The following is a 12,305-nucleotide window of genomic DNA, read 5'->3' on the forward strand; positions in this document are numbered from 1 at the left end:
AAGACTCTGGGCTCTGGATTCTTAGAATATATTGGAGCTGAAATAAAAGACTGAGGAATCTGGAGATGAGTTTCCATGAGAATATAGATCATGTGTGATTTGTCTGAGAGAATGCTACTCTAAGGAGGTGCTCTCAAATACAAATTCATGAAATTTCCCTTGGAAAGTACCACAGCCACTTAACAGAAATGTCCCAGGACATGACAGAGGTAGCTGTGACATCAGAACACAATTCAGAGAAGGTTTCCCCATATTTTACACTTCTAACAGCAGGAAAATTTTAAAACCTGTGGCTTCAAAACCCCCATGAAGAAAGCGTTAGATAATGCTACACCATCAGCCTGAAGGAAAGTTCAGAACATAAGATCTACCATGAGCTGGCAATCCCCAAACCCCACATTTTCATCCTCATTTGGAGCCATGCATTCACTGCTGTGGTGGGTTGAAAATTCCCCCCCAACATTAATTGCTAATGTGGGAGAAAATAAGAAACAACAACAAAAAAAAAAACCCAAGTAGCTCTGTAAAAAAGAGGAATTAATGAAGACTGCTTCCCAGGGGACATCTGTCTCACAGTTGATTGGCTTGATAATTAAATGGCAATATTTTGGCAGCAGGAATTCATCCCTTTCTAACATCAGGGAATCCACAACAAAGAGCAACATTGTGATTGCCCTAAGCACAGGAAAAGCCAGAATTTACTGCTTACTGGACAATGGAGAACCTTAAGAAGAGAACCTTGACCTTAAATGCTTTCCATCAAGGGCTAAGCTCAGCTTACACTACTTTTTCAGGAGCAGTAACAATAAGGTTTTTCCTATTCTGTCTTTTATTTCCAAGAAACTTGTAAGAATTTTGAATATATTTGTATTTCACTTTGAGAACTAACCACTTCTGCCTCCTCTAAGTGAAACGGTTCAACTGAAAAGATTGTAAGGAGACAGAGTAGAATCCACAGTATGCCCACAGTATGGAAGCAACCTCCATTTCCTCAAGCTAGGAAATAAAACAGCATTAGGACTGAATGCAGACTGATGTTGACGTTCAGTACAGCCTCCCTGCAAAAAACTGCTTGTGTTATCTTGGCAGAAGAAACTGCCTGAGTGGCAGATTTGTCCTCCCAGCTCCTAAGTCATCACCTCTGTCTGGTACACCCTGTCTTCCACAAACAGCATGGGCAGTTGTAGTCTTGGCTCTAAAGCTTAAAATAGGACCATTTTCATTTTAAAAACCTTGAAGTTTGCTACCTACACTCCTTTATAGCAAACCAGACAGGTCCTGACCATGCAAATGCTGTCAGGAAATGTGTGTAACACCCCAGAGCAGGAGGGAAGACATCAGTGTTAGGAGGGATAAAATTGGAACAGCATACATGACTGCCAGACTCCTTTTTCACTCACACACTTTTTTCACTCCACACACTTTCCAAAGCAAGGATTCACTGCCAGTATTCCCTCTTACTGCCTGCACCCCAAGATTGTCTCCTTCCAATATGGGCTCAAATTCGGAGAGGTGGAAGCAGTTTTACAACCATGGAAGCAACTGGGGGATTTTGCCATTGTTAACAGAAGCAGAATCATTCCATGGCAGAGCAGGAAGAGAATTTCTGAAGGCACCTAGCAACCTTCTGTTTGTAACATGATATGTTTGTGTGTATGGGATGTGTTACAGAAAGCTAGATTTGGATTTGGAGAAGCTGCAAATGTTCAGGAAAGCTTGGGATGCTACCCAGCCTGGAAGCAGAGGACATTATTTCAATGTTATTTCTGCCCTATTGACTAATTCTTAGAACAAACAGGCTTTATGAAATGCAGGCTTCAGCTGTGTAAATGGGTAAAAAGTAGGGCTTTAAGAAATCATGGAAATAAACACTGCTTTAAATGAAAAGTTTGTCTCAGTCTGTGCCACTGCCTCCCTCCTCTGCTGCAATGTGATTTTCCTTGACATTCTTCTTTCCCCCCCCCCTTTATTTTAATTGTAATTTAACCACTGAGTTGGACATCTCTCTATTATTCATTAATATGGTTGATATTAACAACAATATTGCTCTCCAGGCATTTGGAATGTGGAAGACTTTTTGTGCACCAAATGGCCCATATTAACTTCTGGAAGAGCCAGGTGCAAACTCTATTGCAGTGTTCAAATTAGTTCAATTTCTTTAACTGCTTCTCCTGTAATTGATGGCTCAAATTATAATAAAGTACAGTTCCTCTACATGATATATGGTACAACTACAACCTGTTATGCTGAATATTGCATTGCTTTGAAACTGCATTACCCTCTACCTACACCCATCAGATCCCTCTTTTAAAGGAACTACTTATGAACCAAAAAGTGTCTTCACATCATTCAGAAATTATACATATGCTCATGCACTTTATCAGTAGCTGACAGAATGGGGATGGCAAAATTACTGTCAGTCATGTTGCATTCAATCTCACATAAAGACCTGCTTTTTACTATACCTTAAAATTGACAATAAATGCCAGTCGTCTCTCCTTGCCCCATTACTGCATCCAGACATAGCTAGTAATGCTTGAAAGACACGCACCTTCATCTTAACTGCTTTAAAATTCCAGCTTCATTCTGCCTTCTGCATGCACTGTTATTCTCCTGCTCCTGTATCTAAAATACTCTATTGTTACTATTCTCTTTTTCTGAAGTGGATGATGATAGTGAATCTATTTTTATTTATTTTTCCATGTGGTAACAAAGATTTGTGAAAAAAAAAAATCAAACAAACAAATCCACCAAATCCTGTTGGCTTATTGACCCCTAACTGTTTGGGTTCAAATGTCATCCCTGATGAGAAAACAAGGAGGAATGGGTGGGTTTTGCTTTGGGGATATGTGCATCTTGAGGTGTGGCGAGAGTTTGGGCCCTGGAAACTGCCTCTTCCAGCCCATCATGATGTTGTCAGGTCTGTTCCAGCACTCAGAACTCTGGGGGCCGCCTGCAGCTGCTCGAGGCAAACCAGCACTAACAAGAACATCACTTTCATTGCACCACAGCAGAATCTGGGGAACTTGCAGTTCATCAGAAATTTGATTTTGATCCAAATCAACTGAAGCCAGATTCAAAAATAACATTTCTAGCAAATTGGAAACCTTCTATTTCTGCAAGCTCCAATTATAATATTTTATTTCTTCTTGAAATAGGGATTATAAATGTCTTCTGCTCTTGAAGACCAGTGTCCTCAGTTTACTCACAGGAAAAAAAGAGATAAATGAAGGGCAGATATCAAAGAGCAAGTTCTTAACTGCGGTCAAGTTCTTAACTGTGGTTAAGAAATCTTATGAAGATAATGGAGGGGGAAAAAATCATTAGGCTGTTCAGTATCTTCACTACTGCATGCAGTGCTGGTTCTCCCCCTTCAGTTTCAAAACAACAGAGTAGAATTGGAAACTTCTAGATAAGGTGAAACTAAATATATTGCAAGTCTTAGGCACAGTGAAGAAAACAGTGCAACCAGAAATCTACCCATTCTAAATTCACAGCTGTCAAGGAAAGGAGCGATAGGGAACTGTTATATAGTAATTCCTGTAATACCTAAACTAGCAATGCTATTATGTAGAAGATTTAACGCATACAAAAGGAACTTTTTTTTCCCCCACACAGCTACATCATTGCCACAAGGTGCTGTGTAAGCTATCTACAAGGATTTGAAAAGCAATCAGTTAAATTCATTTAAAAAAAAACCAACAAAACAAAACAAAAGGTCTACCCAGTGCTTCCAACCAGAAAGCTTTAGCATCAATACTCCAGAATTAAGCCCCTAAGCCACAGAAAACTGAAATTGGGAAAGATATATCTGGAGAGTGATCTATCCACATTCACCAGTACTTGCATTCTTTACATGAACATTGAGTACTCATTAGTGTTAGTGAGAGGATGCTGGACTTGATTCATTGAGGAGATTCTTACATAAATTTCACTGAGATGTTCAGGAGACAGAAGCTATGAAAATATCTCTATAAAAAAGACAAACTGTGATATCAGAAAACAGGCATGATCAGCTCTTTGGCTTGCCTTAATAGATCAGAGAACCACCAGTTTTTAAAAGAGGTGTCTTATATGAGCAATAGCAAGTGCAGTTGCAACTCATCTTTCTCATGGCTTCCCCCCTCCCCCCCCACTATGTTCTAACTAAACAATTAAAAGACAAAAAGTTTACAAATACATACTGCATTTGGGTAGAAGTTTGCAGATGTATATTGCCTTTAGGCAAAGTATGCTCATTTAAGACACGTGTATGCAAACAAGAAATATCTATCAAGACTATATTATGGACAAACCATACCACTCAGACACTCAATTTCCTGTGGCAGGCAAAAGGAAAGCAAATAGATTTCTACTTCTTCTCAGAAAAAAATATAATCCTCCATCATGATTGGTCATTCCACATACATTAAAAACAAGTTGCTAGAGAAGAAACGCAAATGTATGTAATGAAACTGCCTGACAATCCTGATTATAAAATAACTTCACTAACTTCACTGTTTTCATTCTGCCCAGGGAGCTGTGATTCCTTTCCAATACCCTGTGTAGGCAATATTTGAAGATGGTCTTGCTATGCTTGTTGACAGTTCACATTCCCCTGAGACAGCTTTAATGTATGTGATTGTTCCTTGGCTTTTTGTCAATTGGTGTGGTCTTTCTCAAAGTGTAGAGACAAGTGTTGTGCACTGATGGACTCTGCTACCTCAGTGCACACGCTGCACCCTTTCATCTGTTTTCATACCTGAAATCTTGTGCAGAAATACTGGTCTTGGCATGCAAGAGGAGTTGGAAAGTCCACCCAAAATTCACTGCACGCCATACACCATGGATCAGCAAACACAGTCACAAAGACGCAATGCTGCTCGAGTTCCTTGCTGTAAAAGCCAGGTATAAAACCGTATACAGACATGAGGTGTACACCTGTGTTATGTGTTTTAACCAGATATTTGCATAGACCTTTCTCCCTCCTGTGCCACATATAGCTGCGGGTCGCGAAGTTCATTACAGGCCAGATGCTGCAGCAGTATGAGGGTGCACCAGATCTGGGCTGTTACCTGTACCCCAAGCTGAGAAGGGCTTAAAGTCTCAGTTCCATTGCTGTGCGACAGTGTCTATGAAGCCCTCGCGATGAGAGAGGAGAGGAGAGCAGGACAGAACAGGGCAGGGCATGGCACGACAGCCCAGCCTCGGTCCTCTGTCGACCCGCCCTCCTCTGAGGGAGAGGCAAAGCACTCCAACTCCCGCCAGCCCCTGCAGGCAGCACCAGCGCTCCGCACCGGAGAGTAAAGCTCCCGGCAGGCTCCGCGGCCGGCCGGCGCTCGGCTCCCAGCAGGCTTTGCTGGACGGCTCGGCCTCCCCGGCCCGTCGTGGGGAAGACTACACCTCCCGGCAGGCCGCGCGGCCACGAGACCCTCCATTTCCGGGAGCGGCGCCGCGTCCCTCTCTTGGCAGAGGCGGCGGCGAGCCGGAGCGGGCCTGGCTCGGCGGCACGGCGGCGGCTGCCCGGAGCGCGGCAAGAGGGGCCTCCTGGGGCCGGCAGTGGAGGGCAGCGAGGCCGGGGAGGTCTCCAGGCAGTCGGCACCATGCTGAATATGTGGAAAGTGCGGGAGCTGGTGGACAAGGCGTAAGTACGGTGCGGTGCGGGAGGGCGTTGCGGGGGACCGGGGGCGGCTCGGTCCTGGCCCCTAAATCGGGCCCTTGTTCCCCCCGCCCCAGTCACAACATGGCCGCTGCCCCTCCCCCTGCTGAGGTGGCTGTCTCACACCCACTCCGTGCCCAGCTGATCCCTTTTCCCTCTCCCCCTCCACGCCTCTGTCCCTGCTTCCCTAGTGACTGTCCGGTGTGGCCCTGTCCTCGTCCTCCTGCTGTAGGTTTAGCCCCTCCAACAGGCAGGGGCTGCTTTCCAGGTAGTCCGTGGCCTTTCCATTATGGCCAGCTGCTTTCCCGCCCCTCCTGGCCTTATCTGGGCCCTTCCAGCTCTTGGCGACCTGCTTTTCTTCTTTGAGTAGTCCCTTCTCTGCCAGGGCCCCGGGCGGGTGTGCCCATTTTGGTATATGATCCCTTAAACTCTGTCTCTGTTGTATTGGCTCCTGCCATGGCCCCTTAAGAACAAACAGACAAGTCACTCAGAGGAGGGGAGTGAAAAAACCACCTGTACAGCAGTAAATTTTTGGAGTGATTTCAAAGTTGCCACATGCTGTCTAAGTGTTTTCCTCCTCCCTAAGGACAGGTCCCTACTTAGATTGTTATTGACTCACTACCCCCTAGGCCTTTCAAAGGTGGAGCGTGGTAAAGAAGTGAAATGCTCTGTCCCACCCCTTAAACATTTAAGAAACTCAGATACGTGCGAGCTTGTTTCCTTCGCTGGAACCTCCTCCCACTGCAAACTTGGCTATGGCCTTGGTTATCGTGTTCACTGTGTTGGAGCATGAGGATGTGGTGTTGTTTTTCGTCTCTCAGCCACTCCTTCATTTTTGCCATGAGAACAATTTGATAGGGTGGAGAACTTTACCATTTACGTTTTGCCTTCTTAAATAATAAATTTTAAGGAACAAACTTGGAGCACTTTCCTATGAATTGTGGATTACTTGAAGGTATAACTGGCTGAAGGTCTGTAGATGGTATATACCAGATGAGATTGTGAACTAATAGTTGTATTAGAAGTCAAAGGGCAGGTCTTTCAGAATTGAAGTTCCAGTTTGGAAATAATTTATTTCTCCAAACAGTTCTTAAACTGGCCTGCTTTTTACATATTAAGTTACCAAACTGAAGAGAAATTGGAGCTTATTCATTATAAACAAGTATTTATTTTATGGTGCTGTATAACGGACAGACACTGTTCTAAGAAAATAATCTAATGGCATTTAAAAACTGCTATGAATAAGACTTCTCTTGAGGAGATTCTTTACTTTATACAGCCTCTTGCATGCACATTCATTCCTTGCTGAAATAGTTTCAATAATGTGACAAATGAAGGATGTAGCAGAGCAACCCTGTCTCAGGTTCTAGGACCTGAAAGGACACTTTCAGGGGAGGCAAATACTTTCTGGCTTTTGCTTGTGTACTTTTATTTACGTAGGATTGATGATCATTATGGCATGAGAACACTGTCACTATTCTTAAAATGTTTACTTCTAAGGATATTTCATAACCTACTAAGCCAAAGCAGTTCATCAAAATTTGGTGTAAAAAAAAAGACATTTCATTTTCAAAACAGGTGGAAGAAGTGGACATTTTCAAATAATAAAACAGTGTTTGTTTCAATAAATTTCACTTTCTGGGAATAACATTTTCCAAATAAAGCAGATTGTGTATTTAAAACAACCATAATGGAACAAGGGGGAAATGGAGCCCACAGAGTAAATAGTATTTAGCGACATCACAATCAATAGTCCCATTATGTTTGGTGCAGTTTTGTCATAATGTCTTCTGTCTTACGGCCATGGTTTAGAAAATTCTCCGCAGAAGAGGCTAAGTGATGTTATATGCCTCATAAATAACAGCTGATACTGTAGCAGGAACATGCTGAACTTTAGCAAGAAACTCTCTTCCCTTTAAAAAAGAGCATGATTATATGGGCTTCTTGAAAATGTGCAAATGGCTTGAAAATTTCCAACCTTGGTATTTTTAATGTAGTGGTTGCTTGCTCTGCATCTTGGTTCAGCTGATACTTAGAATTTCCTCTTACGCATCTGTGGGTTTGTTTATCCTTATTTGGACTTCAGGTGGCTGAGAGCTTGGTTAGGTCAGATATTTCAAGGTACAGGCCTTTTGTTAAACAATTCTCAGGCTTTTTTTTTTTTTTTCTTTGTAAGTGAGCCTATTAATTACTGGTTTTAATGTCTGTAGGGTACTTTAACAGCAAAAAAAAACTAAGTCAAAATTGGTAACCTATTATAATTATTCAAAGTTTTAGAACCAAAAAAAGTTAACAAGTGCCAAATAGGAAAAAGTGGTTTGTATTTGGTATTATTGAAGTATTTGGTATTTGCTCAGTTTCTATCATACTGATGAAACCAAGTTCATTAGGTCAGTTTGCTTTATAGTTCCCACTCGAATCACCTCTGTATTGTAGCATTTTCTAGCAACTCAAAAGTACAGAGCTGCATTCTTTCATGCATAGGACAGTTATTTTTGGTAATGAATGGTGAGCCTATTATATATGAAAGTTAGGAAGATTACACTGGAGTATTAGATTTAGACTGTTCTAAGATTTGAAAAGATACTTTGTGTCTTGTTCTCCCTTTTGTTAACCTCATTGTTCTGAGTTGCTGATATAACTCCCCCTCCATATATTTTAAGTGCCTTTATTAGTTGCAATTGAACACTAATACCTCATTTTTGTAACAGCATTGTGAATAAATTTGGAGCCTAAACAAAATAACTAATAAAGCCTGTCTATACCTAGTAGGATTTGCTTATTCTTGCAGTCTCTAAATAAATGTCAAACTTCTTCCACGTTCTGGTTGCTTCCCAGATACTGCAGCGTGTGTGAGTTCTTCAGGTGTGTGTAAATTGCTGGATTTCTCTTCTTTTTTTAGCTTGTAGTTTAAAAGTTGTAGATCTACATTTTCTTTTTTCTTATGGAATAAATTTGATTTCATGTTGTTTTATTATGTGTATAAATTAACTTGAGGCAGCTTTGAGCTTCTTTCTAGATGTTGACTTGTATGGGTTCTTTTCCCCCTGTAGGTCAAAACAGAATTGGAAAGTAAACAAAAGAATTGGAAAAGAAATGCAAGCCTCTGTGCTCAACCTGTTTGCTTTATAACAGTAAACTCTTTCTAAATGGCAGAAGTTTCTGATGGCTAAGGTCCAGGATGGTGCTTGACGCAAGGTTACTGAGTCAGGTGGCAGCTCTGAGTCACTTCTAAAGTAACGTAGTAGACTTTTTGTTAGACTCTGTTTTGTCATAGATTTAGGTGGGATCTGCAGTAGAAATCTGTAGCCTCAGCATGCAAGAAGTGACCAGTCTTTCTGACCTAACAAGCTGCAGAGAGAAATGTTATTGTGACAGACTGCAGAAGCACACATCGCATGCTTTAGATAGCTGGTGGGAGTGTGAGCTCTAAGAGCATTTGACAGGTGGGAAGTGTGCTGGTCACCAGCTATCCCACTGCTGTGCTGCATGATGGGGTTTGCAGCTTTGTCTCTGGATGACCTGATGCCAGTAGCTCTGGATGTTCTGAGACTGCCATAGTGGGGGGGGTTCAGGTTACTCCCATGAAAGAGCCCTATAGTTATGATGAAACTTGAGGATAAAGGTTGCATTTGAGCTGCTTCTGAGCTGCAGGAGACCGAGGATCTGTAGGCTGAGCAGTACTGTGTAGAAGCAGCTTGCATGAAAAATGTCATATATTTGTTGGTATAAGTGCATCTGGGCTTTGGTAGTCAAACTGGCAAAGGCCCCAGCCAAGTATCTCCACACTGCCTGAGAACAGACCTGCCAAAATGTGTTGCAGTCTCTGAGGTGTAGTTCTGGAGTCCTGGCTGTGGAAATCTAGAGTATTATGCAATTTAGTAACTTCATTTTAATCTTCTTAGACAAGTATATGTTGTTGTGCTTTGTGTTCCCTGTGAAAGGGGAGTTGAGCAAAGAAAACCCCTTGGCTTTTTCAAAACAAACCAAGGAATATTAGGGAAACTGTTTTTAGCTGAAACAATTTTTAGCTTGGCAGAAACAGGAAGATATTCGTTTGGTCTTGTGGCCATGTTCAAAAGCCAGGCCATTCTCTCTTTCTCTCTAGTTTTAATTCCTTTTTCTTGAAGCAGAATCTGCAGATTCTTGCATTTCCTGAAATGTTACTGAATGTTAACCTAGCACAAGATTCTTCTGCTTAAAGCAGAAGACAGCATTTGTGCATGCATAGTTAGCAGGGCTGGTTGGACCCCTTGTGACATTTTGCTAACTGGTTTGTCACAGACATGTAGGGCATGCTGTAAGTAGGATGGAAGACCTTTGGACCAGTTGAGATTAGGTTGCTGCCTGTGTCACAATGTGATGAGACTTTAGAGCCACTTTCGTTAAAATTTCATTGCTGTCCTTGGCTTTTATGATCTCTTGCATGCATGACCTGTAAATGGGAGAGCTGGTTTTAATCCCCTTCCACACATCAAAGGGTGAGAAACACTCTAATTGAAAATTTGGTGAGGGTGACAGGTCTGTATGTAGTAAGGATGGTGTGATCCAGATGTTCCTTTGAATTAGTTAAGGTGGGCAAGATGGTTATGGCTGAATTTTTGAGCTTCTTGGATGTATAATTAAAAGAGAGAGCCTGTGAATTTCTTGCCAGGACTGAGAGAAGGACAGCAGCCTTCCTGGTTTTTTCCATGCCCCTTTCAGTTTGGTTTTGTCCACCTAGTTGAGTCCTAGCTGCTTGCTAGTATTGCTCTTTGCCACACCTTTCTAGTGACCCAGCAGGAATGTATTTGCGCTCACCCATATTATAGAATGGGAGTTGAAGTGTTACAGAGCTGTTTTCATACATTTGGGGAGCTTGACGAATTGCCCAAGTCTGTAATATTTTAAGCTGTTTCTAAATGGAGAGCAAATTGTCTCATTTAGAACTTGTTTAGAACTGATTGTAATGCTTGTACAGATGCTGAGTGCTGGAAGCATTTATGACACTTGAGAATTTATTTGTAGTTAGCCACTAGTGTCCTCTATTACTTGTTTTGATGTTACATCTATACAAAGAGGAAGGATTTTTAGTGTTAGTGGAAAAGGCAGGATTAGAGGAGCTGCTGTTGTTGTCCAATACAACTAGGCAGGGGAGAAGTTATTTTAGTTAATAAACAGTGTGTTTTCTTTAGTGCTTCTAATTGTACAGGCTGTAAAGTAAAGGGCAAATTATTGGTAAAATAGGGTGAATTACTCCTTCAGTTGTCATTGCAGTTCCTAGCTGTTGTAGCCTACAGCATGGCATGTAAATTAGACCTTGCACTTCATCTGAGGAGAGGTTTCTGGACTACCTCTATTTCACAAATGAAGAAGGCTAAAAAGAAAATTGTGTCAAGAGAGTTGGTAACAGTTAAAACTGGATTTCCTGACTTCCAGTCTCATGTTATTGTCTGCTAGCTCATGCTGTGTCTGCATTATACTTATTAATATGGTAAATGCACACTAGTAGCTTACCCTACAATTACGTGCCTTACAGTTAACTTCCAGTTGCTTATTTCCTGTAGTATGCTCATGTTTAACCAACATACAAGCAGGATCCTATGTATGCTCAGCTTGGAGTTTTGCCCGTATACATTTTTTTTAATATGGCTGTAATTATTCTTGTTTACAGGCAGTTTTCTAATGGTTCATGGATTTCTCCACCCAGGCTATTGAGCTTTTCTGCAGTGAAGTGATGTTTGCTGATTTAGTAATAGCAGAAATTAGGGTAAATGATCCATCATATGATATATCCAGCAAAAGGGTAAATAACAGTCTAACACTTGTTAGTCCATTGCTGCCTGACCTTCTCACAAACTCCCTTGGTCCAGTTCCAGGATCATTTAGTTTTCTTTATATTTAAGATTTATTTTGCTTTGCATAAGAAAGATCTTCAGAGCAGTGAACACTTCCATCGTTTTGTGTTGAGGACAGTTAACCCTCACTGCATGAGTTACCCTTCTATTGCTGCTTAAGAGATGTCCTGCTGATAACTGCTTTAAGAACAGCATTTTGTATCATTATTACAAGCAAGGTGATGATTATTTTCTCCAGCCCTATAAGGTCTTGTCCTCTGCCTGGTTACTAGAGAGTGAGAGAAGAAATAGTCTTGGGAGTGCAAAGAAAGACTATTTGAACATATCATTTGGCTCTGCAGCAGTGTGTGTCTGTGCCTGCTACCACTTGTCACAGCATTTATTTCTTAGGGCTTTTATCCTTCCTCATTAAAAACAGCAAGTTTTGGAAAGTTTCTTAAAGAAATAAAAATGGTTCTAGTCTTTGGGCCATGTAATTTCATACTGGTGCCAAACATCTTTGAAGTTATCACTCTTTTTTATCTCATGTACATAGCCGTGTCAGTCTCCTGTTTGAATATTTAATTGGTGGAGCAATCCAAAGTAGGCAAATATTACAAGCTGATGTATATACTAAGAGCATAATGAACCTGTGTTGTCACCAAACACAGGTTTCATCAACACACCCCTTCAAGTGGTGCTTTTGTTAGTGTTCTTTCAAGTGCATTATTACCCTTTACACCCTGCAGAAGCTAGCAATAGTTGGTATTGTGATGCATAAGGTTAGCTAAGGTGTTGGCCTTGTGTTTTTTCAGAGAATGTAAATGATGTGTGCTTGACTGACAGCTTCT

General features: G+C 41.5%; 1 protein-coding gene across 1 annotated transcript in view; it reads left to right on the forward strand.

Moving 5' to 3' along the window:
• The first annotated feature begins 5,393 nt into the window (after positions 1-5,393).
• CLINT1 (clathrin interactor 1) overlaps positions 5,394-12,305 on the forward strand; it is a 51,313-nt gene continuing 44,401 nt past the window's right edge. The window contains exon 1 of the mRNA XM_054168317.1: positions 5,394-5,623. Coding sequence (XP_054024292.1) covers positions 5,583-5,623 — 41 coding nt within the window. The 5' untranslated portion in view covers positions 5,394-5,582. The remainder of the gene's footprint in view (positions 5,624-12,305) is intronic.

The sequence above is a fragment of the Dryobates pubescens genome, chromosome 16, assembly GCF_014839835.1.
Source record: "Dryobates pubescens isolate bDryPub1 chromosome 16, bDryPub1.pri, whole genome shotgun sequence".
Lineage (NCBI taxonomy): Eukaryota > Metazoa > Chordata > Aves > Piciformes > Picidae > Dryobates > Dryobates pubescens.